General features: G+C 35.9%; 1 protein-coding gene and 1 long non-coding RNA gene across 2 annotated transcripts; one reads left to right on the top strand and one right to left on the bottom strand.

The window, feature by feature from the left end:
- Positions 1–462: 462 nt before the first annotated feature.
- On the top strand, positions 463–9,481 carry Cd69 (CD69 molecule). The gene is made up of 5 exons (XM_004869535.3): positions 463–637; positions 5,534–5,656; positions 6,747–6,946; positions 7,304–7,407; positions 8,417–9,481. The coding sequence occupies exons 1-5, from the start codon at positions 574–576 to the stop codon at positions 8,523–8,525; spliced, it is 600 nt and encodes a 199-aa protein (XP_004869592.2). The 5' UTR covers positions 463–573; the 3' UTR covers positions 8,526–9,481.
- LOC110346636 (uncharacterized) lies at positions 8,386–24,931 on the bottom strand. The gene is made up of 3 exons (XR_002390795.2): positions 24,853–24,931; positions 10,924–11,011; positions 8,386–8,663 (listed from the first exon to the last, which is right to left on the bottom strand). It is a non-coding gene; the product is annotated as an uncharacterized LOC110346636 (long non-coding RNA).
- Positions 24,932–27,748: the final 2,817 nt, after the last annotated feature.

Here is a 27,748-nt window from a genome sequence, read left to right as displayed (position 1 = left end):
TCCATAAGGACAGAGATTTTAAAATTCTTATTCAACAGTAAGTCCTCTGACCCAAACATTATCAGGTACCTAGCAGTTATTCAATAAATAGTAGTTGTTAAATATATGAATAGGTCAATGAATGGGATTCTAGGAAAATGCTATACTTGCCTCTAAGCTATTCACATATGAAAGGTAGGGATCTCTAACCTTTAATTCATTACTTAGATCATACTATCTCCTAAATTATTTGTGTTTTCTGAAACCTTCAGGACGGATGTTTCTGAGTCTGGGAAAATCCCCCTCTTGTCTTCAGGAAGCACGACAGTGGTGAGAAAGCACATTTCAGGTGGCCAGGAAACCCCGCACCTCACCACAACAACGCACCACACACCGTCCACCGTCTGGGCCGCTGGAGCATGAACTACAGAGAGCTGGCAGCGCAGGGCACACAGGAGGTAAAAGGAAGGGGCGGAGACAGCCGCCGGATATAACCGTCGAGATGCCTCAGAGAACCCAGAGACTGAACAAGAGCTCCAAGGAAGACTGCAGGCTGACTCCACTTGAAACTCACCGGCAATCTTGCGAGTAAAGATGAATTCTGAAGAATGTCCCACAACAGAGACCAGTTCTTTGCATCAGGAGAAAGGGAAAAAGAGTAAGTCAAATCTTGATTTCTTATATCCTGATGATGTCTCTCTGTGTCACATATGATGCTGTTAGAGAAGAAAATGCGACAGTGTTTCAGAGAACTTGGTTAGACTCTATTTCCGTTGGCATAAAAGAGTGACCGGGAAGAGGTGAATACAGAATCTCCATCTGTGGGACAATATAAGGCTTGAGATGAGAGGATATTACAAAGGTGAATTTCAGAAAATCTTTAAAGATATTTTCCTTTGAATCAAATTATCATCCAACTTTGAGATTTAAGAGCAAAGCTCCCTTCCCATCTACACCCTAGCCCATCTACACCCCATTAAACATCTGTATCTACCGTTGCATACTCCGGGAAATGTTTCCTCTTTCTGTGGGAAATTCCGTTCTCCATTTAAGCAATCGCATTCTTGGTTATTTTCCCTTGTAGCTTGGTATGCTTTCCATGGCCTCATCTCGTGTTGTCAGGGCAGAATCCCCCAGTTGCTGGAAATGTGAAGGATTTCAGACTTCCAGAGAACCATTATAAAAGTACCTGAAAGTTTACAGCGGCCTCTGGTACTTTATTTGGAGAATAAAAAGAAAAAAGTTCTCAAAAATACAATCTTCTACTTTGATATTTTTTAGGAAATTTTTTTCTCCACTTCTTTCTTCTCCTTTACTCTTCTAATCACTGGCTTCAAATTCTACATAGCTGGTTATTTTTCTTCTTTTTTTTGTTTTTCATCAAAGTGTGATCATTTTATAAATGTTCCTCTTTTCTATTTGCTGTATCTATGTACCTACTGTTTCCTATTACCAAATTTTTTCATTGTTTTTTTCTATCTTGTTTCTGTAAGCTTTCTTGATTTTTTTCTACTTTGACTCTCTTTCACCCTAATGAGTGAGATCTCCCAAAGTACTGACACTTAGGAATTAGTGCCTTACTCTAAGCAAGGACTACCCAGTTAATGAAGAAATTCATTAGAAACAACAGAGCCAAAACAATCTCCAGAGGAAGAAACTGTTTTTTGACCATACATCTATTAGCTTGGTTTACTGTAGAAAAGTATCATTTATCTTTGATCAACGCAACTTTTTTTTAAAAACATAAATCAAATGTGGATAAAAAGTACAAGTCACGTAAATTTCTAGGCAACTGGGTGAGCTACAATTGTATGGCTCCACTGAGCTGCTGAAGAAAAGAAAATGCTAAAATTACTGAATCTATAGAGACCATAATTGAGAGGACATGATATAGAAATTCTTTTTTTTTTTTTGTACCGGTGATCGAACTCAGGACCTTGCGCTTGGGAGGCAGACACAGTGCCACTGGGCTAAATCCCTGGCCCATTGTAGAAATTGTTAATATTATCTAGGGTCATCACAATCTTCTATTGGATATTTATGCTTCCGCTGTAGCTGTTTTGGTGGTATGAACAATCAGTGGGTATCACCCTTGGTTGACTCTATAGGTAACAAATAGGTGGATCTATTTTCAGTTTCTCCATTAAAGGAGAGGACCTATCATCAGAGCAGAAGTGTGCAGTGGGGGGAAATGTTTTGTCACCTAGGTGACAAGACAAACTGTGGTTAACGGTAGCCCTCGTTAATGTAAATAAAGTGTCACATGAGAGTCACCTCCATAGCTGGGAGGACCAATGGGTGGCACTAGCTCTGAGCTCTGATAGTCACTTGGATGTTTCAGTGCTTGCTGAGGAGCCAGAGGTACTGCAGCCTTGAGTGTAAGCGGCATGGTTGACTCTCACATGATGAGAAGTGAAACTAAACAGATCTCTGAACCTGGAACCTGACCTGCCAAAGACTGCTTCTTATGAAAGTTGTCTATGGATGAAAACTGGAAGAATTACTTTGAGAAGCAGTGAGAAATAGGGCTGGATAGCAGTAAACCAAAGACTTTGCTTGCAAAATCTGGAAGCAGAAATGTGCAGGGGAAAAGAACCCCTAGAAGAGGCAAAAGTTGATGTTGATAGTAGCTGCATGATAAATTACTGCAAAGAAAGGAACATCTCTTCAGTAAATTTACCTTTAGACAAATGTTTTGAGTGGAAAAAAATGCATACATTTCAAGCTATGTCTTGTATAAACACCTTTTTAGTTGTGAAATCATCTGTATTGAGAAACAGGATGTTTTTGTATTTGGAGACTTTTTATTTGTCAGTGATAATGTCAACCCAGTACCCATTTTACATTTCAGTTTTTAAGACCATAATTGGTAATCATAATAGGGACTTTGCAAACACACTAGGATATGCTTGGGGGGTCCCTTTTTAAAAAAAATCTTGATACCTCATCCTTCAACAGCAGGGTCCAAAGTCTGAGCCACAAAATTCTTTACTCTTTTTTTCCAGTTATTTACTTTTATTCATTTACCAGTAGATGTCTACCTCTTCTAAATCCTTCCATAGAAATATTTCTTATTGGTTAAAGAAAGTTTTGACATTGTTTAATCATTATACAGAAGCATAAACGAAAAATTATCTTCTACTCAGTATCTCTTCTATAACAGTGCTATGTTTCCTCCATTATTGTGACAACACTTGGAAAATTCAAATATTTCACATTTACTTGTAATTTTTTTTTAGCCTCCCAAGTGCTGGGATTACAGGCATGTGCCACCATGCCTGGCTGTATATTTTTAAAATTAATTTTATTGGTATATTTTAGGTATACAATATAATGACATTCATCATTGGATATTTGTACCTTTACATAATCTCTCTTGGTTCTTATTTTTCCCCCTTCCCCTGCCCTCCCTTCAACCCCTCCACCCCTCCCTATTTACAGAGACTTTGTTTCTATTTTTTCATTTTCTCATATTAATTCCATTCCCTTCTTTCTTTTCCCCTACCCCTCAGACTTCTCCTTCCCCTTTGCCCCTTTTCTTCGTATTTCACATTATCTGTTATACCTTTTAGTCCTTATTTACACTTTCAGTTTCTCACAACAGAGAAACTATTCGGTATTTATACATGTGTGTTCTATTTATTTCACTTAAGAGTATCACCTCAATATTCATCCATTTAGCTAAAGATGTCTCTAATTTCTCATTTTTTATGGCTGAGTAGTACTCCATTTTATTTTTTTTTAAACACGTCTTCTTTATCCAGTCTCCACTTGATGGGCAATTGGGCTGCTTCCAAGTTTTAGCTATTACAAATTGTGCTGCTATAAACATGGGTGCACAAATATCACTGTAGTATGATTCTTTTAATTCTTTTGGGATGATACCCAGCAGAGGAATAGTTTGGTGAAAAGAGACCTCTAATCCTAGTTCTCTGAGGTATCTTCATACTGATTTCAACAGTGGTTACACCAGTCTACACTCCCACCATTGTGGAGCAGTGTTCCTCTTTCCCCACAGCCCTGCCAGCATTTGTTATTGATTGATTTCTTGATAACATCCATTCTTTCTGGGGTGAGGTTGAATCTCAGTGTTGTTTTCATTTGCATCTCTCGAATGACCAGTGATGTTGAACATTTTCTCATATGTTTATTTGCTATTTCTACTTCTTTGAGAAATGTCTGTTCATCTCAGGTGCCCATTTTTGGATTGGGTCTTTAAATTTGGGAGGTCTGATTTTTTTAAGTTCTTTATAGATTCTAGATAGTAGACCTTTGTCTGAGGAACAGCAGGTGAAAATTTTTCCCCACATTGTGGATTGTCTCTTCACACTGTTAGTGGTTTCTCTTGCTGTGCAGAAGCTTTTTAATGAGAAAACATCCCACTTGTTGATCGTTTGTACTAATTCACAGGCAACTGAGGTTTTGTTCATAAAATCTTTTCCTATACCAATGTCTTCAAGTGTTCTACCTAACCTCTCTTCCAGCCAGTTCAGCGTTTCTGTTTTAATATTTACATCTTTAATCCATTTTGATTTTAGTTTAGTGTATAGTGAGAGATATAGGTCTAGTTTCAATCTTTGGCAAGTTGAAAGCCAATTTTTCCAGCACCATTTATTAAAGAGGCTATCTTTCCTCCAGTGAGAATGGTTAGCTCCTTTGTGGAAGATGAGGTGGCTGAGTGTGTCTGAGGTTGTTTCTGCATCTTCTAATCTGTTCCACTGGTCTTCAGGTCTGTTTCTTTGTCAGTACCATGCTGCTTTTATCACAGTAACTTTGTAGTATAGTTTCAAGTTGAGGGTTGTGATACCCCCTGCCATGTCTCTGTTACCTAGAATTGCTTTTGCTATTCTAGGTCTCTTCTTGTTCCAAATGAATTTTTGGATTGTTTTCTCAAGGTCCGTGAAGTATGCTGCTGAGATTTCAATTGGGATTGCATTGAATCTATACAGCAGTTTTGGAAGTATGGCCATTTTCACTATGTTGATTCTTCCTACCCAGGAGCAAGGGATGTCTTTCCATTTTCTGATATCCTCTTCAATCTCTCTTTTCAGAGTGCTATAGTTTTCAGAGAAGAGGTCTTTGATTTCTTTTATTAGGTTGATTCCTAGGTGTTTCAGTTTTTTGGATGCTATTGTGAAAGGAATTGTTTGCCCCATTTCTCTCTCAGTGAATCTGTTGTTTGTGTAGAGGATTACTTGTAATTTTGAATTGGAGTATAATTTATACACATGAATGTATAAACAATAGGTATACAATGTAACAAGTTATAATAATTGTGTAACCAGAGCTATGTGAATACTTGAATATTCTCTGCAACTTAGAAAGCTCCACTGTGCCCCATTCCTGTTGAATAACCTCTCACACACACAGAAATGCATTCACTGTTCTCATTGTTGTCACTGTAGCTTCTTTGCACTTGAATTGTCATATTTCACATTTATATGACATTCAAGAAGACATGGGAAAACACATTACTTTTTGCAAATTTAAATGAGTCAAAATAATGCCAAAAGCTCAGTCTTCCCGAATTCATCACCAATTGTCTCCTTTTCAGATAATTCCACCAGTCTCCATTTTGAAACACAACACGAAGGGTCTCTTCAAGTTCCTATCCCATGTGCTGTCCTGATTGTGGTCTTCAATACCGTGTTAGTCATTGCTCTCATTGCCTTAGTAGGTGAGTCTGCACTCTGCATCTTCTCTCAAAGCCTCTTAGCTGTAAGCCTTCATGCCCAGGTGAAATCAGTAGGAATTATACTGGCCCAGTTAATCGGGAATTTTAGTTTGTGTTATATCATATATAATACATGGCCAAATTCTTAAGAGTCCATGTTCCTTGAATGATTACTGTGATACTTTTAAGTGTTTAAGATTTATACATTGCTGGGGCTGGGGATTTAGCTTAGTGGTTCTGCCGCCTGCAGCACAAGCACAAGGTCCTGAGTTTGATCCCCAGTACCAAAAAAAAAAAGATTTATACATTAGTGTAAGAGAAAATATTTACATCTAGAAGAAAGGGGGCTAATTTGGAATTTAAATGAATAGATATTTAGCTAGAAAAATACATGTACCCTCCATTCATTACAAGCAAAGAAAATAATATCTAAGCCATAGATTACTCCAAATAAAATAACTATTCTTTTACCTTTAATTGAAAAGCCACAGAATGGTGGTTTAGATTAAGACTATAGCTAGAAACTCTAAAACCTCCCTGAGTGTGAGCAGTGAAATGATGGCAAATACCTATTATATCAGTATGTGTACCAACAGATATTTACATCTTTTGCAAATAGGAAGTTTTACAACTTTATGAAACAACCCCAGCCATTGCTTTTTGTTCTTTGAATTAGTTAGCTGCCAATTAATCTTTCCCTAGACTCTCAATACAGTTTTGTACCTACTCTATGTTCAAATTCCTACACCTTGGCAATTAGATTCAAAATTTTACTTGGAATTTACAATGCACATCACCTTTCCTAGTCTAAGGGCCATTTTCTGGGTTCTTTTTTTTTTTCCTTTTCTTGCCTGATTTTGACATTAGGATAAAAGAGATGCCTCTTATGCTGAGACCCCATCCAGTCGGGATTAGGCACAGTGACAGACAGATCAGGTGGACAGACATCAGCTTTCTCTCACTGTCCTCGCAGTGGTCTCCTTTGACCCTCACCCTCCCTCACCTCCCCCAGCTCAGCTTCTGCAGATCAACTGTACTAGCTGAGTGTATCTGGCTTCTTCTGCTACTAAGCAAACCACTTTCCTGTTCACAGTGGGCAAGTACAACTGTCCGAGCTGGTATGAGCTCTCCCTGCCTTCAAACAGCCATGCGTCTCCATGCCCAGATGCATGGGTTCTGTACCGCAGGAAGTGCTACTTCTTTTCCACAACAGCAAAGAGCTGGACCTCAGCTGAGAGCTCTTGTTCTGAAGATGGTGCTACTCTTGCTGTCATTGATTCTGAAAAGGACCTGGTAAGATTCAAAACAATTCATACATAAAAAATATTGCTACTTTATTTTATTTAGATAATCTATGATTTCCTTCTATTCCTTTCTGAGTGAAAAAAATATGTACCTATCTCACATGTAGAGAAATTTAGTCACAGCATATGATAAGCCTAAGGTAAAAATAAAATACTTCGTTATAGTCTTTTAAATAGGATTCGATTGCTTAGCGTCCAAGACCGCAAATCTCAAAAAGCTGAGCCCAAACAGATCTGATAAGTGACCAACTTAGTCCTCATGCCCCAAATTACAGCTTTTGAGAAACAACTTTATTAAATGCTCACCAGTCAGCTGTTTAATGTAGACACTTATTTTTGCTTTAAGATCTTTCTGAAACGATATGCGGGTTCAGCTGAACACTGGATTGGGCTGAAAAATGGAACTGGTCAGATCTGGAAATGGTCAAATGGCAAAGAATTTAACCACTGGTAAGTGTTGGGCTTCTCTTCATCTTCCTCAGGTTAACTCTGCAGGAAAACTATTTTTCTTTTCTTGTTTCATTTTTACTTCTTGTTTCCCCTTAACTTCCTTCAAAGCTCTATTGCATATAAAGGCTAAGTAACCCCTTCATGAGCATGGATCCAACCATTTCTTTTGTTTATACTATTTGGAATTCTTTAAAGATAGGTTTTATTACAGTATTTTCTCTATCCACTTAGAATCATACAATAGATTCATATAGTATCTTTTACTCAGCAGTAACTGTAATAGATTTAGCTTGAAAGTAGTCCAAGAATAGTTATGATAATGATGATGAAACCATTCTTGGAAAAGAATTTCCTCTTTTTCCTCAACTTTCATCTGACTGGAGGATAAACAACAATATTTTCAATGCTTAATTTGAGTTTCTATGAACCTAACAAAAACTTAGCCCAGAATTAGAGATGCTAATTCTATTTTCATTACCTGTACTTAAATTACATTGTACATTTTGAAGGACACTTTATAAGCTTTGTATTGATCTGAAAACCTAAAGTTGAATAGATTTTTCACTCTCTTAAAAATTTTATGACAAATATTGACACAATATCAAGATTTGAACTGGGCTCACTAGTAAAGGGATTCTTAATAAGTTTCCTTTGGGGCCATATCTGCAGGTGGACTGCAGGGCCTGTAAAACCCCTAAAACTGTGCTCAAGTATGTATGGTTGTTGAATGCATAAAATTTCTGAAGGATTTCTTGAAAAATCTATGAACTCAAAAGTGACCAAGAATCATCTCCTTGGTGATATGTCAACCCAGTGAACAGAACACTTTGCTCTTAGTTCTTCGTATTTTTTACAAATACTCCTATCACTTCTCTACTTTCCCTATACATTAGACTATGACTATTTTAGTGGCTGACTTAAGCAAGGGAGATGTCAACACACATTGTACTCTCGTGGAACTGAACAGAAATGATGAGCTGGAAATCATTCTGACTTTATTGTCTGCCAGGTTCAACCTCACGGGGTTTGAGAGTTGTGCATCGCTGAGCAGCACAGAGGTCGGCAGTGCAGAATGTGGGCAGGGTTTGCCCTGGATCTGCAGCAGAGCCTCCAGATGACGGAAGCATTTCCGAAGCCCATGGTACCACCAAACTAAAGGGAGGTCCTATGCCGGATGCTGCTCTGTGGTCATGAATCTCTGTCAAGACTTGATGAGCAAGTTTCGTGTTACTTTGGAAATTGTCTTCCAGTTAGAACTGTGGGACAGAAGGAAGAGAAATTCCAGGAAAATCTGCTTTGTGATTTCTTTCTGCCATGAGCTGAAAATATCACAAGTTGATGGATAACCATGTCCAAGAATGACTATAAAGTCTTTTGGATGCACTTTATATTTTTAAAAAGTACATACATAATAAAATAACTAGGTTTAAAGTTATTATTTATTGTTGAATGACTACCAAAAAACAGAGAATGTGTATCAAGCATTTGCACTATGTGAAGAAGTTAAACAGTGGTAGCAAAAAGTGAATGTAAATAAATGGAATTTTGACTAGTAACACAGATATTCATTTTAAAGGAAATCCTTAAGTTTCAGAAAACATTCATAAATGGACAAATGCTGTGGAACTAAGTTTTGTAATATTTCCTCTATTTGCAGAAATTTGCCATGTTACTCTGTCATTTTTCCCTCAAAAGAATAGTGTTGACCTTTTACTTTTTTAACTTCCTTAATTCCAGACAGGTCTTTTTCAATGGTACATATTTCTTTGCCTTTAATATCTTCCATTAATGTTTTTCAAAGAAGAGACAAAAGCAGAGACTATGACAAATATTTGTAAAACAGATAAAAAGTATTGGAAAATGTGCAATATGTGGCGGGAGAAACCTCTATCAGGAAATATTCTACATTGTTCAACTCTGGAATAATACCAGTCTTATCTGATAAGAAGTTTGTATCTGTCCTAGTCAGCTTTGTCCTGTGCGATAATTCATGTGAAGTATTTTCTATGTGCAATAAAGTGTTTGTTTGTGTTCAGTATGACTATAAGCTGCTTCTATGTATATGAAAATAAAAGTAGAATCAACATAATGGTTTCCAAGAAGTATTCATTGAAAATGAATAAATTATATGTCACTATTAGGAAGCAGAAAACAGTTCCACCGCCTGCCTCTCAAGCACAAGGTCCCGAGTTCGATCTCTGGTACCAAAAAAAAGGCAAAAAGAAAAAATACTATGATTTTTAAAAAATTCTATCTATTCTTAACTTTTGTTTTATAACGTGGTTTAAGTACATTTCAACTTGTTTTCATGCTCGTGTATCCTAAAGTACTGTTTCTTTTTCTTTCTTTTTTTTTTGGTACCGGGGATCGAACTCAAGACCTTGTGCTTCTCAGGCCAGCACTGGAACCACTGAGCTAAATCCCCAGCCCCCTAAAATGCTGTTTCTACTTTTCCACATTTAGCAGATGTTCAGGAAGATCTGTTCCACATAACCAAGGTCCTGAAACATTTTGTTTGGTTTTGAAGTGCTATATGTGTTTTAGTTATTTACAAAAATGTTACTGAATGGAAATGTGGCATACATGATCTTTGTTGGTTATTTCAGTCAGAAAAATATTGATAACTTTCAAAATTGTCTTAAAAGTGTATTTTGAAGTACTGCCCTTTTCTGAATGTTGGAAATGTACAATACTGTATCTTTAAATTGTTATCACCACTATGATATATAGAAAAAATGTGGGTCTAATATTCCTCTTAGTAAGAAATGATATACAAGTGTCTTTAACTTTTGAGTCCCTCAGTTCCCATAGTTGCAAAATGAAACAGGTGGCTTCCAAACTCTAATATTCTATTATTAATAACAACAATCTCCTCTTGAGTCATACTGGAAACTACTGTCTTGTGATTGGTGTGTTGTGGGATCTATAAATAAAAGTGTAGCTGCTAAGAGCCAGAAGATGAGAGCCCAGTAGGCTAAGTTTCATTTCTGCCACCCACTGACCAGCTGTTTTAGATGAGTTTGAAATTTAGTTAAACTTAATTATAAGTTAAATTTGTCCATCAAAGTGACCCTAAAACAGCACCTGGTTCACAGGAAGCCCTAGTGTGTATTACATATTAGTGATGCTTACAACAAATGAAAACATTACATCATCAACTTTTACTACTGGCATAAAGTAACATTTATTCATAACATGTCTACTTCTACATAAGATATTCATGTTTATTTTAGGAACTTTAAAATAATTCATTTAATAAGTAATTATGAAGCACTTACTACTATGGCGGACCCTAGAGTTAATATCTTGAGCATGTTTGGCATGAAAATTGGCCTTGCAGAATTTATGATCAACTTGTAAAACAAACACTAAAGTAATTACAGTATGGCTTGATAAAGGGCAAAATAGGAGAAATGGAGAGTGCTGTGGAAGCCCATTATAGATGTACTACTCTCTTTGCTCCTATAGTCAAACTTGTGTAGTTTTCAAAATGTTAAATCCGTAAGCTTCACTCACCTTAGATAATTATGGTAGTATGAGCTGAAAATAACTATTGGGTCTCTGTGTTTTGTATTGCTTTCCACTGTAATTTCAATTTCTTCATCTGAAAAGAAAAATACTGTTTATTTCACATAATTATAGAGATATTATGAAATTATTTTAAAAGGACAAAATATGGGCCTGAATGTAGTTCAGTGGCACCACACCCACCTGGCAAGTGTGAGGCCCTGAATTCGATCCCCAGTAACCCCCCCCAAAAGATAAAATACCCCTGAAAATGGTAGATACTACAGTATTTAATGATTCAAAACTTTATAATATCAGTATAGAAATGATGTTTTTGAACTTGTTCTCAACCTTTTAATTTTGATCAGATGTCAACACATAAATATATAACTGAAATTAGAATGTAAATGAATTCCTGAAGGAAAATACTGAGAAACATATGACCAGAAAGATTGCTAATGACAATATAAACTGGTGTAGCTTAACCTTTGGAGAATAGTTAACAAAAACTGGAAAATAATTCATACAATCCTCTCTGAAGTGATTATTTTGGAGTAAGGAGAGAAAATTTCAAAGGAATAGTCCTTGGTCTGCAATACATAATCACAAGAATATTTTATCAGGACATTTTTGATAGTGTAAAATTAGAAGCCACTTAACTGTCCAAAATTACAGACTTAGTTAAGTACGTGTGATTCTACAATATGAGTAAATGCTATGTCAAAATTTAAAAATAACAAAATTCATTTATGTGTATGAAAGAATAGTCAAACTATATTTGCTGCCATTTAAAAATATAGAGTAACATTACATCCTGTTTAATAGTAAACATGTCAAACATGTTTTATGCTGAAAATAAAGTATTAAACACAAAAGTTTCCCTAAGTAGTAGAAATATAGATAATAATGATTTTCTTTCTTTACAAATATTTTTCTGCAATGAAGTTATTTTATTGTTTATTTGTACAGAAATATAGGATTCTTAAAAGGGAATAATTCATTATTTAGGGTACAACTCTACTATCGACCTCTTGTAAACAATAAAAATGACTTAAAGAATTCTTCCCACAAACGTCTTCAAAATCCCTGGAAGTTGTGAAGTCCCCTATAACCGCAAGCTGTAGTGCCATCTACTGGTCATTAAAATTATTGGACTTTTTCGTTTTAAGTAATGAAACTATGCGAAAAAAGAATTCTTGGTGACTCTCTTTAATAATAATATACATTTAAAAACTGCGAAGAGTAACTTTTCGATGTTATCATCACAAAATGTTAAGGATTTAAGGTGATACATATGTTAATTGGGTTGATTTAATCACTTCACATTGTATACATGAAGCATGACATTATATTATATTCCATAAATACTTACAACTATAATTTGCCACTTTCTAATAAAATGTTCAAAAAGATATCAGGGTTATTTTTATACCCAAAGGGCCTGAGTGTGCGTGGATGATTATTCTTTTCATTTCAATAGTGCCCCTCTGTGGCAGTCATCAACTCTCAACAGTACCTTTTATATTTTTCCAGATATAAAGGAAATTGTTATAACCTTAAAAAATACATTCTGATAATAGTTCGCTTTATTCATCTTGCAAAATATTTTTACCGGATGTGGTGGCACATGCCTGTAATCCCAGCACTCCGGAGGCTGAGGCAGAAAGATTGCTGTGGGTTGGAGGTCAGCCTGGAAGCAACCACTCATTCAATAAGAAAGAATTTTTTTAGGTATACAATATAATGACATTCATCATTGGAAATTTGCACCTTTACATAGTCTCTCTTGGTTCTTACTTTTCACCCTTGCCCAGCCCTCCCTTCAACCCCTCCAGTCCTCCCTATTTACAAAGATTTTGTTCCTATTTTTCCATTTTCTCATATTAATTCCATTCCCTTCTTTCCTTTCCCCTACCCCCCCCACTTCCCCTTCCCCTTTGCCCCTTTTCTTCCTATTTCACATTACCTAGTATACATTTAGTCCTTATTTACACTTTCAGTTTCTCACACCAGAGAAACTATTCGGTATTTATACTAAAATGTACCAATGATTAGAATGAATAACTGATAATGCAAAATAGGAAGAAAAGGTCCAAAGAGGTAGGGGTAGTGGGAAGGGCAGGGGAAAGGAAAGAAGGGAAAGGAAAAATGATGAGAAATGGAAAAAATGGAAACAAAGTCTTTGTAAATATGGAAGGGTGGAGGGGTGAAGGGAGTGCAGGGAATGGGGAAAAAATAAGAACCAAGATGCATCATGTAAAGGTACAAGTTCCCAATGAGAAATGTAAATGTGTTGTGTACCTAAAATGTACCAATAAAAGAATTTAAGTAATAAAAAAAAGAAAGACAGAATTTTTTTTTTTTGGACTCAAACTCTTAGTTCAGGGCCAGCCTGAACTACAAAGGGAGTCTCTGCCTCAAAATAAAGAAAGAAAAAAAAAAACACAAAAAACCCAAAATAAGACACACACACACACCCCCCACCAAGAACAGAACATAACAACAAAAAAAAGAGCGACCAGCCCGCTGAAGGTGAGGACCTCAGCCGCGTGGAGCCTGTTCTGTCCCGGAGCCCCTCCCCCCAGCGACCAGCACCCCACCACCACCTCTGGCCTGCGCCACTACCTGGTTCCACACTACAGAGGCACAGGGGAGCATAAAGGCCATTGTCCTGAGCTCCAGAAGATAGAGCAGAAGTGAGCAACAGAAAGAGGGCCTCGCTCAGGCTCCTTGATGAAAACTGAAGCCCACTGGAAAAGTGAAGAGAATCTCTGCAGTAAAGGCACACCAGACCACCATGCTTGGTAAGTTGGAGGGATCATCGCCTCCCATCAGAACCTGGACTATCTTCAGGAGAAGGGAAACTGGAACCTGCAGGAGGACAGGGAGCTCAACTTGGGACTTGCAGCCAGAAATCTGCCTGAATCGCATGAGTCTGTGACTGACTTGCTGAGACTCATTGACTTATATCTGCACACTGCTGCCCGTGTTGTCTAGTGTGACAGCAGAGACATACCCTGAAGGAGGCCCTTCATTTTTTATTGTTGTTATTTAAAAAAAAAAAAGTTTTGCTCTTAATTTTTTTTTCTACTCTTTTCAAATTTTTCTTTTTCTCTCTTTTTTCCCTTCTTTTCTCTTTTCTTTCTCTCTCTCACTTGTTCTCTTGCTGTCCCACATTGTTATTCATCTCCCTTTTTGTTCCTGTTCTGACCCTTTCAGATTTCTTCTTTATTTTTCTTTTCTTCTCTTTTTCCTTCTCTCAATTGTCATTAATTTTAAAGGAAAGTAAAGACAGTTTCTAGCCTCCCTATTGCTGTTAGGTTGTTCAGCTCTCATCTTTGTTCTTTCATTCTGTCTTTTCCTCTTGTCTTCAACAGTTTCTTAGAATTTGTGTGATCTTCCTGTGTCCTCTGGCCTCGCCGCTAACCTTCCCCTATCCTTCTACCTATCTATCCCTCCCCTCCCCCCAACTCCTTCTAACTCCCTATCCTGAAGGGTAAAGTTGCTGTATTGTAGAGTTTATTCACTATAAACATATGTTGGGCTGGTACTTGATTTTGATTTAATTCACACCATTAAAGGTGATAGATTAATAACAACCACAAATTGTCATTTTCTAAGCTGAGCTTGATGCTATGGTGTTGCTGATTGTATCACTTGGGCTAAGGTGTTGTGATTGATTTAATCAGTTGTCTTTCCTGGTATAATGAAAATGAGAGAGCCTCAAAGTCATTAGAGACTCAAAACCTAAAGACCAGCTATATCTGGAAGACACCTCTGAGAAGCAATCATTCCATAAGGATTCTAAATACAAGAAACAAAGATACTTACAATAAGCAATTTCAAAGTATCAACCCAGGAATTAAACCAAGGACAGTACCAAAAAAAAAAAAAATGAAAAGGCATTTAAGCAAGGCATAAACTCAGACTTCCACCCCACCAAAGTCAAATTCTGGAGGAAACGAGGTGGAAAAGTCTGATAATCAACCACCTGGACACCCTGAACTGATAGCACAGGAAGTAACAAAACAGATGAATGAGGCTCTAGAAGAATTCAAAACAGAAATAATTTCCCAAATAACTACAGAGATGGTAAGCAGAGTGAAAGACATGATTAGAGGCTCTAGAACAGAAAGAGATAAAAAAAAAAAAATAGATGAGCTCAGAACCATGCTGGAAGCCATGAATGCCCAGCATAAGAAAGAAATGGAAACCATGATCACCCAACATAAGAAAGAAATGGAATCCATGAAAAAGATTCAAACAGATATTCAGGAAATTAAAAACCCCACTGAAAGTATGCACAGCAGATTAAGGGAATCTGAAGATAGAATATCAGATATAGAAAACAGGATTGCAGTTAGTGACCATGAAAACAGAGATTTCTTAAAAATAGTAAGGGACCACAAGAAATCAATCCAGCAGCTGCTAGATGATGCAAAGAAGAATATCATAAGACTGATGAGAGTCCACGATAAAGCAGGAGAAAAGTACAATTGACGTTAAAAAACTGTTCACAGAGTAATGGTAGAAAACTTCCCAGACAGTCGTAGAGAATTGAACATACAGATAAGTGAGGCATATAGAACTCCAACTAGCCATGATAAAAAAAAATATCTACACCTAGACATATAATAGTCAACATCCCAGAAAACCAACAGAAGAACAAACTCCTACAAGCAGTTAGAGAAAAGAAACAAATCACCTAAAAAGGAAAGCCCATCAGAATCACAGCAGACTTCTCAACACAAACCCTCAAGTCAAAGAGAGCCTGGAGTGAAGTATTTCAAGCCCTAAAAGAAAATAACTTCCAACCTAGACTGTTGTATCCTGCAAAATTATCTTTCAAAATCAATGGGGAAATTAGATACTTTCACAACAAAGAACACCTGAGAAATTTCATAAACACCAAACCAGCACTCCAAACAATTCTAAACAATATCCTTGACTCAAACTCTTTTTTATTTTTCTGTTTTATATTATTTTTATCTTTCCTTCATTGGATTTTTTGGAGGATTTGGGTTTTTCTCCTTTCTTTCTTTCTTTTACTTTTTATTTTTCTCTTTTTCCCTTTCAACTTTTTCCCTTTCACCATATTATTTCCTTTTCTGGCTCTCTGCTTACTTTTTCCTTCTTTTTCGTGTTCATTCTTTCATGTGACTATTCTCTATCACTATTATTTTCTTTTTATGCCTCAATAGACCCCCATCTCATTTTTCTTTCGTTCTCAGAGCCTATTGATTAATTTTTTAAAATTTTGCTTTTTTCCATTCTCTGGCTCCCCACCCCCTATACCTTTACTATTACAACTAAGTTTTATGAAACTTTAGACAGCTAGTTAACTTTATGCTATTGTGGTTGAATACTATTCTAGTATTAGTAGGGTAAAGTTGTTTCATTTAGTAGATATTTGCTGTAGGTCAACAGCATTTGGTCAACAGTATTTAATATTTGGTTTTTTATGGTCACAGGTAGTATTTTACTGGTGCTTAGGATTTGTCAATATTCAATTTGTATTTGAAGCTATAAAAAATTCTGATTTTACTACTCTAGCCAAGTGACATAATTATTGTTATTAATTGATTTTCTTAGGATGCCAATATTTGGATTGCCTTGGCATCATTAAGAATATGGTGGCCCATTGCTGGAAAACTGGGGGGGGGGGGGCTCTGTAACCTCCTATCTGAAGGAAGTAGAGGTGGACCCTGGAACAGAGGCAGAGGCTAGTAGCTAGCCACACCCAGTGAACACCAATGAAAAGGAGACATTAACTAAAGAAGTATTAATACTAGAAACAGCTTTCCACTAAAATCAACCCACAAGCCTCAGCACAAAAATACCAGCCAAAAAAAAAAAAAAATACAACAATGAAAAGGCAAGCCAACAAAATACCTCCCAAATCTCCCAACTCCCCCAAAGCTGATCCAGGGGACATTGAAGGGGAGAAGACCAAAAAATACACACCTGAATTATTCACAATAATATCAAAGGAGATAACAAAACAGATCAATAAGGTAGTTGCAAGCTCACAGAAGATATAAGTAAAAAGATGTAGGGCCAAATAAACAAAACTATCTGTAGACTGGAAGTCTAGCAAAAGATACAAATATGCAAAACATACACGCTGAGTAGAAAAGAATTAGAGACCATAAAAAGGCTCCAAATAGAAATTCAGGAGATGAAAACTTCTAATAAAAGGATGTACAGAAGAGGTGACTGATGTGAGGACAGTGTCAAAACCAGAAGACTGGGCTGTTGTTGATGACCAATTAATGGCCAATACCTTAAAAACAATAAGAGAACATGAAAAATGGATCCAACAGCTCCTAGATGATGCAAAGAGGCTACACAAAATGTAATTGGAATTGGTAAAAAGTAAGAAGATAGCACAAATGGAATAAAAACTGTTTACTAAAATAATAGCAGAAATCTTCCCAAATAAGAAAAAAGAACTTATCATACAGATAAGTGAGCCATATAGAGCCATAAATAGCATGATCAGAACACTTCCAAAATCACTGTATGAGATCCTGATACACTAGCAAAACAGAGACACTATAAGAAAATTACTTCTCAAGAATATCAATGCAAAATACTAGCAAATTGAATTTACTGTTAGAAGGATTAACATCATAATTGAGATTAATCACAGAATGATGACTAATTAAATACACAAATATCAATTCATGTAATATACCATCTTTAAAGAATGAAGGGGGAGAAATCCATGATCATCTCAATTGATGTAGAAAGAGTTGCCAAAATATGTACATATTCATGAAAAATTGCCATGACCACAGCTTTCTTTCTGTCCCTTATATTCTATTCTATCTTGGCTACATGCCCTTTAGGGTGGGGAGCACTCACACCCACTGACAGTGAGCCTCCCCATTAGCCACACCCAGAACTCTGCTAAACCAATCAGCGGGCTAATTCAGTAATCACACACCTTTGATCCTAGCATCATATACTCTAGATCCGGCCACTTCTGAAAAGCACCCAACTATGACCACCTGAAGTTTTGGGGGGACATTTAAACACAAGCCATAATGGGAAGATAAATATTAGGAAGTGGGAAGATAAATATTAGGAAGTAGGAAGAACTTTTTCAACTGGGAAGGGGAGCAAGACATGGAGGAGGGAAGGAAGGGAAAAGGAATTTTCAAAAGCAAAAAGAATTAAAGGAAAAAAAATAGAGCTTTTACAAATGGGGAGGAGAAGAAAGTTTGGAGGGAAGGAAGAAGGGGACAACAAAATTAAGATTTTTTTATATTCCTCATGGGCCAGGGATTTAGCTCAGTGGCACTGTGCCTGCCTCACAAGTTCAAGGTCCTGAGTTCAATCTCTGGTAGCAAAAAAAACCCCAAACAAACAAAAAAATTCCTCATGATGAATGTGGTCATTATGTACTGCAAACACGTATTAATAAAAATAAAACAACACCTTATATAACCTACTCATGTCCTCTCACATTCATTCCCCAAATATAAACACTATCTTAACTTTTGACACCATAAATTACTTTTGTCTGCTCTTGATCTTGTGGATGCACTGTAGGAAAACAGATATTCCATTGCACATTGAAGTGTAATTGTACTTCTTTAAATTTTCAAGAAAATGTTCTTATATAATGTTCTGTTCCAGAAATGTAACCATTTGTACTGCATGGTGCTCCTGCCCAATGTATCAAAATGTTCTGTAACTGTTTGAGCTGCAGGATGTTCCCAAGAGACATTTCAAGAATGTTCTGTTAACTCTGCTCCTCCACTTCTGTGAGATGATCATCTGATGTGTGTGTCAGGAATGTTCTGTAACTCCACCCTCCCATTTCTGTGAGCATGCTTCCCTTGCACATGGGGCCACCTCCCTACCCCATAGATTTATATAAAAGGCTGCCTCCATTTCAACTCAGGGCTTGGAATTTGGAGTGGGCAAACTCCTCTGAGCTGGCCTGCTAATGAAAGTTTTCTCCATCTCTTCAAGTAATTTTCAGATTCTCAAAATTGCTGGAGCTGTAGCACTTGAGCTGTAGCATTTGACTATAACACTGAGTTGTACCACTTCACCACAACAGTCTAGTTTAGTCCACTGTTTCAAATGTTTTAAGAAATTTCATGACCCAATATATGGCCCTTCCTAGATAATGTTCCATGTACAAATGAAGAGAATGTTTATCCTGATGTTGCAGGTTGTACTACATTTGTGTATACCTGTTAGTTCCAATTTTCCCACAGTGTTATTCAAATCCTTTATTTCCTTATCAATCTTCTGTCTGGTACTTTTGACAAGTACAAAATGTGGAGTAATGAAATATTTTATGATTATTGGATGAATTTTTCCCTTCAATTCTTTTAAGGATACCTTCATATATTTAGGAGCTCGTTGGTTCTGTGCATAAATATTTACAATTGTTAGGTGGACTTTGTGAACTGATCTTTTTTCTTACCTAATGTCCTTCATCTTCAGTTGTATTAATTCATTTTGTTTGGTATTAGCATAGCCTTTGCTGCTCTCTTTTTGTTACTGTTTGCATGGAATATGTTTTTCTAAACTTGCACTTTCAGGCTATGTGAGTCCCTAGACTAAAGTAGATCTCTTCCAGAGAGCATATATTTGGACCTTGCTTTTTAACATTCAACCAATCTATATCTTATAATTGAGAAGTTTAATCTACCCACATTTAAAGTAATTACTCAAAGAGAAGGACTTACTTTGTCATTGTGCTGTTTTCTGTGTGCTTGGGAAATTTTATCTTTCATTTCTTCTCATACTAGCTTCTTTTGTGTTTCATTGGTGTTTTGTAACAATGTGCTTGGAATCTCTTCTCATTTCCTTATGTCTATATTTTATAGGGTGTTTTTAGGTAGCATTATAATTACATAAAACATCTTAAAGTTATTTACTGTACTGATAATGACTTAATTTCTGTCACACACAAATACTTTACAGCCATACTCCTCTGACACTTCATGTTATTGATGTCATGAATTATATCTTTATATGTTGTATATGCATTAACATAAAATTACATTTATTTGGATGGCTTTGTCAATCAAAATGTTTTCTCTATGACAGTATCATGGGTTATTATGTTTATCCATCTATTTACTTTCAGTAAGGAATCTTATTTGTGTGTACAAGTTTGTTTTGCTGTCTCCTATCTATTCTTTTGAAATTCAAAGATTCCCTTTGCTAGTTCTTGTAGGGCAGCTCTAGTGGTAATGACCTTCCTCAGATTTAGTGTATCTGGGAAAGTTCTAATTTCTTTCTCATTTTTGAAGAATTATTTTGGTTGATAGGATATTCCTAGTTGACATTAATTTATTTTTGGTATTTTAAATGCATCTTCCATATTAGCCCATTTCCTGTTATTATAATGAAATACTTGAAGCTGGGTAACTTATAAAGAAAAGAGGTATATTTTCTCACTGTTTTGGAGTTGGTGATCCTATTGACTCAGCCTCTGGGGAGGCCCTCAGGCAAATGGCATTACAATGGTAGGAGCTTTTTTGAGAAAGGAGGATCACATGACAAGACGGGAAGCCAGAGCTAGTATAAGTGCTGATAATGATCTATCACTGGACCCCTCACAATGAAGAGACCCATCCTTTAAAATTGTCACACTGAGGACCAATCTTCAAAAACAGAAATCTTTGGAAGACTCACTGAAATAATACCCAAATCATAGAATCATCCTACTCCTATCTGGCCTGCAAGGTTCGTGCTGGTTGTCTGCCAATCACTTTATGGAAACATCTTTGTATGTAATGTATGAACATTTCTCTAATGTTCTCAATATCTTCTCTTTATTTCACAGTTTAGACAGTTTGATTACAATCTGGTTCAATGTGGTTCTTCTCAGACATATTTTATTTGGAATTATTATGAGTTCTTGAATACGTACTGTGACCCTTAACCCTGATATGTCAACTTCATTGAATTCAGAAATCCGTGGCTGATTAGTGGAACAGGATCTTGGTTGTGTCTGGGTGAGTCATGGAGACATGGCCTTGGGTACTTATAAGGTCCCATGCATGTTCCTTTTGGCAGTGTTCCCCTACTCTGTTTCCTGGCCACCAAAACCTGAGCAGCTTTGCTCCTTCCTGCTTTGATGTTCCTGCCTTGCAATCTGCTGACTATGAAACTAAACTTCTGAAAAAACTAAGGCAAATGAAACCTCTCTCTGTTTAAGTTGTGGGTGTTGTGTGTGGTATCTCAGCTGCTGGAAACCTGACTAATACAAACATGTGCAATTCTTTCTTCAGATTTGGGAAGTTGGAGCCATTATTTTTTATACATATTATTTTGTACTTTTTCTTTCTGAAATTCTCAAAGCTTTATGTTGGGCTGCTTCATGTAAGAGCCCTTGGACTCTCTCTGCTTTTCTTCATTCCTTTTTCCCTGCTAGCTCTAATTCAGTAAATTCAAATGACCTAACTTCAAGTTTATTTATTCTTCATTCTGTTTAGTCATGTCTGCTGTGGAATATCTTTAATAAATTTTTCAGTTCAGTTATTGTATTTTTCACACCAGAATTTTTTATTTGGTTACTTTTATGGTTTTTATATCTCTGTCAATAAGATCATTTTGTTCATACATAGTTTTCCAATTTCCTTTAGTTGTCTATTTGTAGTCTCTTATCTGATTGAGCCACCTTATGATGAAGAAAGTATTTTTGTCAAGTAAGTCATAGACCTGTGTTGCTTTAGGTAGTTTTATAGAGTATTATGTTGTTCACTTGGTTGGGCAATGCTTCCCTATTTCTTCATTTGATTTTTAATATATATTTTTGATGGGATGTGGCCCTTAGAAAAAATAATAACGTCTCATAGTATCTGCACATTCTATTACAGGGAAGGCTTTCCCAAATTGGCCCTGTTTAAGTCTCTGAGATCCCTCATATTATTTCTCAGATCTTATTCTCCCTGGTGTCTAACTATAACATTTCCTCTATTTTGAGTAGCTTCCAAGCTCTGCTTCCAGTGCCTTCAGCAACCAAGTAAAGCAAGAGAAAAACCTATGCCACCGAGAACATTGGATTTATGGATTTTATCCACCATGGATCAGTTACTTAAGAATAAGACTTCTAAGACATAGACAAGATGGCATCTAAAATACAGGTGAAAGAACTATCCTTAGATGAAGGAGGAGCACTTAATCTTAAGGACAAATGGTGCATAATTCTACTTACAGGAAACATGTAAACTAGTGCAACCCATATAAACAGTGAGTTGGATAACAGTGAAAAGGGAAGAGTGGAGAGCTGATGTTCAATGGAGGTAAAGTTTCATTTATATGAGACAAATGAGTTCTAGGAATCTGTTGTGCAATATATGCTTATAATTAAAAATATTGTATTGTGTATTTTAAGTTATTTAAAGGGTAGATCTCATGTTAAATGTTCCTACCTTAATAATAATAAAAAAGGAGTTCAGGAAAGGTGGATTCAAATATATGTGAAAATTTATGAAAAGTAGTGGAGGGGAATTGTGTCTTTTTCTTAATTTTATTGATGCAATAGGATGAAACTTAGGGAAAGTAAAAAATTTCAGGGGTGAAGCTGAGTGAACTTCTTAGGCAACCAAACAGCTTGTTCTCCAAGGGATTAGTCTGTGTAATTGTGTTATTTCATGGAAACTAGGTCATGATTAAAAATAAAAGGACATTATTCTTGTTTAGAGCTATCTTGAGTAATATTTTCCTTAAAAACAAACAAAAAAGCTGTATTTCTTTTTCTTCATTTGATGTGGAATAATGCCATTGATAACTTCTTTTACTTCTTTATAACACACCAAAGGCATCACAGGTCAGTGATCTCACTGGCCAGTGAACTAAAGGAAATAGACATAGTTCAGATCTTTAAAAGGATTTTTAAAAGTGTTATACCTGTTCTAGTATATTTCATAATCCTGAGTGTTTTCTAATTAGTACTAAGATAGCATTCCAGGCCTTTAAAAGAGCTGAATATCACTTAAGTTTCTGGTTTGGGTTTTCTTTTCCTTTGATCCATGAAAGATGGAGTAGGCAAGGAAGCAATTTCTGATGTTTATGTTGGACTTGATTAATGAAATGTGATTGAAATAATTTGTACTGTGTCAGATGAGTTATGCAGAGTCCAGGGCATAGCAAATATTTATGCTCCTTCTTCTTTCCTGGAACCCTACAAATTACTGCTCTGGCAGCAAGTAAATGGGCACTTGCTTTTCTAAATATTTGATTTTTCTTGTGGTTTGGAATATCAGTTAATCTAACATAGATATAAGCCATATAAACACAGGTGGAATCATAGAGTTGTGTATTGTACAGCAGTCACATTCTGCAGAAGCAGAAATGAAGCCAGGTCAAAGATTTTTACTTTGCTTAAGTCAAGTTTCACATAGCTCCTTATATGTATTAACATTTATTAAGTTTTTATAATATGTCACACATTGTTCTAAGACTTTATCTTTAATAACTCATTTAATTCTTATATGAAATATGTACCATTATTTTGCTCATTTTATGCATGAAGAAATTAGTCTCTAAGAAGTTTCAATTTGCCCAATATCAATCAGTTTGTAAGTAAAGCGCCCTGGATTTGAACCCTGTCAGACTCCCGAGGACATACACTAAATACAATAATATTCTGATCCTCTAATTCTTTCTAACCAGCAATATTGTCTAACAATTTAATCAAATACAGAAAACTATATATGTAAATATTTTCATTATCACATCAATATAATTGTTAGTTATATTAGATATCCTAATTTTCAATATAAAAAACATAAAATAAATTAGTTTATTTAATATAGCATATATTGTGTTTATCAGTGTAGACTGTGGCAAATCCCTTTCTCACACTTGTCTCCATCATTGATGTGTTTATTAAAACCATTACATATATTATTCCTCAAAAATATGCAACAAATGTGTCTACAAATTTCACACTAAAACATTCAAGTCTCACTGGTCAGAATCAGGTCACATGTTCACTTTTGAGCCAATCACTGGCTAAAAATATGGCATTTTCTCTGACCAATCCCTCCAAGGTGGAAGCTGGTCAGTTTCCCTGAGGCTATTGGCTGCATGAAATAGGAACTGATCCCTAAATAGAATTGGAGCTGAGTTGGAAAAGAAGAATGAATAGACAGACAACAATGTCCACTGCACAATAAATCTCCTTTACATCCAATAACTTTTGATGATTAATTTTGTGCTAACTGGGCTGGACTCTGAAATGCCCAGGTATTTTGGTCTAATGTCATCATAGCTGTGTATCTGAGAGTGTTTGTGGAGGAGATAAATATTAGAATTGCTGGACTAAGTGAAGCAGATATTCCTCCCTAATGTGATTGGGCCACATCCAATCAACTGAGAACCATAGGAGAATAGAAAGGCTGAGTTAAAGGAGACTTCTTTTGCATCACTTTTGAGCTCAGACATCAGTGTTTTCCAGCCTTTGCACTGGGATAGATACATCAGTTCTTGAGCTCTTAGATGGCTGGCATTTAGACTGGAGCTTATCCCATCCACCTCATGCTCCTGAGCCCTTTGGACTTGGACTGGAACTGTCCCTTGAGATTCCAGCTTTCTCCCTGTAGATATTGGGATTTCTCACCTCTAATTTTTTTAAATCAGTAAGTTATCAAATTAGTAAATAACAATAAGAGAGAGAAAGAAGCTATTGTATATCTTTGATGGAATATGGTTGACATTTGGACAAAATAAAAGGAGAATATCCTTAACATTTAACAAATAAATTTATTTTTCCATTGTGTCTTACTATATCCTCTACTTTCTTTCTACATTTTAGTCATTTTGGCTACTCTGAATGTTTGTACTTGACAGACAGACTTATAAGTTGCAGCATACAATTTTTCCTTCACTTAGGAGTGTCACAGTCCACTTTGTGGACACAAAATCTGAGATTGGGAATTTATAATGAAATTGGCTCACAGTTCTGGAGGATGGGGAGTCCAACACTGAGGGACCAGCATCATCACTTGGTGAAGTAAAGTAGCAGCAATTCCAGACTGATGAGGGTTTCAGAGGTAATCTGCATAATTGTGACTGCTACATTCTATTTCTCATTGTTATTACACAATCCCCCATTTCTTTATCTATCATGTCAAACTTCTAGCATTTTCTCTAGCAAAAAATATTGTAGAGCTAAAGATGTCAGAACTACTGTATGGTAGAGATTAATTAGGTTTAATTTGATGTTTGTTTGTGTTTGTTTGTCTCTCTGTCCATCTGTTTGCCTGGGTACAGGGATATTATTTAGGATTAGTGGATCCTCAGGCAAATGAAAGAATAAAAACTGACCCCAAAAGACTTTGGATAAAATTATGTTCTGATAGTGTTTAGATTTGCATACAGAGTTGAAAAAACATGGCTCCATAAACCCAAGCACACAGGAAGTATTCACTTGGCCCTTCATTTGACACCTGTTTCTCCCTCATTACTTTTGTCAGTCATTCATCCGCAGTTGTCCATTGTGCTTAGACATTTCTTGACAAGTCTAACAATCTGTGATGTAAGAATAAACATCTGAGAAAAAGAAGGGCAATTTCACTTGTACAGTACCTTATTCTTTTATGAAGGAAAAGGTGATTTTCCTTTCAATGTATTGCCACATCAGAAACTGAATAGTTTTGTTTATTTTTAAGCATGATTAACTGCCTATATTTACTTGTCTTGGGCAATACTCTTAGAGTGTTGATTTTTATCATTTTGTGAATGTGAACTAGAAGTTCAACATGTTCTCAGGAAGTGTGAAATAAGTTTTATATTTATTTTATTTTGTTCCTTAAAATGAATTTTGACTAATTATATAGGCAAAAAAAACAAAAAAGTTCTCTTGTTTAAAAAGATGTGTAAAACATATAATGTCAAAATGACTTTTGAAGGCATTCTTACCTCAGATTTCTCCCAGTAGTCTAGGGAGATAAACCAATATTGTCCCATGCCTGGAAATCTCAAGATGAAGTTGCAGACAGGGTGGATCTTCACTAGTCTTTCTCCACCATTGACTATCATTTTTCGTTTTATATAGTAATGGTTTTCCTATGTAATTTTATCAATGTTCATCAAAATAAATGTCATCTATATAGTGTAATGATTTCCAAATCTACATTTCTATCTTTTTTTCCAGTGTCTTAGATTTATTATGTCAAATGTCTACTATCAAATCTTTGTTGTACTGTAGTCACTTCCTACCTATTGTATAAAAAATTAAATTCTCCCTTCAGCTATGTTTATTTTGTCTTCCCTGTCTTATTTAATTGCAATGATAGTCACCTTCAGTGTTGTTTTCACTCTCTTCCCCCACTTCAGTCCCCTGCCAAAACAGCATTAAGTTCTAAGAACTAGAATTTAAAATACCGTTTGAAGAGATACATCATCATTCAGGTTCTTATCTCTGTAATCTGGAACCGTTTTTGAGCAAACTCTTACATGGTTTTCTTACTACTATCCTGTTTTTACTTTTTTCTGTTCCCCATGGAACGTAAAGATTATTAAATCATTACTATTTATAACATTCAAGCTTAGCATAAGTAAAAGAAGGCAATCCTAAACGTTTTTCACTAGGCTCTGATTTGTTTACTACTTCACTGTTTTATGCAGCAAAATTGAACATAGCATTACTTTCAAAACATGGAATATTTTATTATAATTTTATAATATTTGAAAAGCTACTACTTCAATAACAGTGTTTTCAGTTTCTACTCTACTTGGAAAATTCCAAATCATGTTAATAATACTTCCAATTCAAGAGTTACTTTCTTGTCAAACCATTTTAATAATTTTTCCCATTTATACTTCTAATATGATCTCATAGAGCATTACTCACAGTTCAAATGTGAAATATTCATTGTATCAGCTGATTTTGTAATTTCTGTTTACCTAACCCTCTGAGTGACAGTGAACTATTTCCGTGAACAAAACAAATTTGTTTATCACCATGAACTGTTTCAATATTAAGTTCCTCTCAACATATATGGCACCCTATAGTTATTTCTCCTCTGCAACACTTATCATGATTGTAAAATAATAAATAATCGTGCATCTATTTAATCTGTACCTTTCTTGTAAAATGATAGTTTCAACAACTTATAGTCAGCTCTTTGCACACACTGTATTAGTAGATTTTTGCTACTAGAACCAAATACCTGACACACACACAGAACTTCAAAGAGGAGAGGTTGAGTTCTGCTCATGGTTTCAGGGGTTTCAGTCCATGGTGCTGGCTGTGAGGCCAGGGCAGAAGCAAAGTTGGTACATGTTGAAGTGGAGCAAAATTAGTAACTTCATGGTGACTGGGAAGCAGAATGGGTTGGAAGAACACCAGAGAGGAAGGGGCCAGGACCAGATATAATACCCAAGGTCACTCTTCCATGATCCACCTAGATACATCCAGAAGTGTGTCTCATTCAACGTTCAGGTAGTTTTCAAACCAATTAAGTTGACAATCCTGCTTAGTGTCAAACTCAAATATCTACCTGTAGATAGTATGTACTCCATAAATATGTTCTAAGTAAATGAATGAGTACAAGTATTCCTATAGCAGTGAAGACCAGTAACCCAAATGGTATTGAATCTGTCAAGTAATTGTAGGGACAGAAAAATGTGACCCCTTTCCTTATCAAGCTTTAAGGGCCATGTCAGGTTAGAACAAGACAGGTTAACAAGGCATAACCAATTTATTTAATAAAAATTTCATGTGACACGAAAGACTTAAGAAATGAAGACCCAAAGATCCCAGATAAACTATCCACTTTTTATGCTTAGTTTTGATGAAGAATACACAGGCATGTAAAAATATGATTGGATAAAATAAGTATGATCTGAT

Source organism: Heterocephalus glaber, unplaced genomic scaffold (assembly GCF_053883595.1).
Source record: "Heterocephalus glaber isolate CG9 unplaced genomic scaffold, H.glaber_assembly_v1.0 deba00001444, whole genome shotgun sequence".
NCBI classification, from domain to species: Eukaryota; Metazoa; Chordata; class Mammalia; order Rodentia; family Bathyergidae; genus Heterocephalus; species Heterocephalus glaber.
The sequence above is the reverse complement of the archived record's forward strand: the minus strand, read 5'-3'. Positions and strand labels throughout refer to the sequence as shown.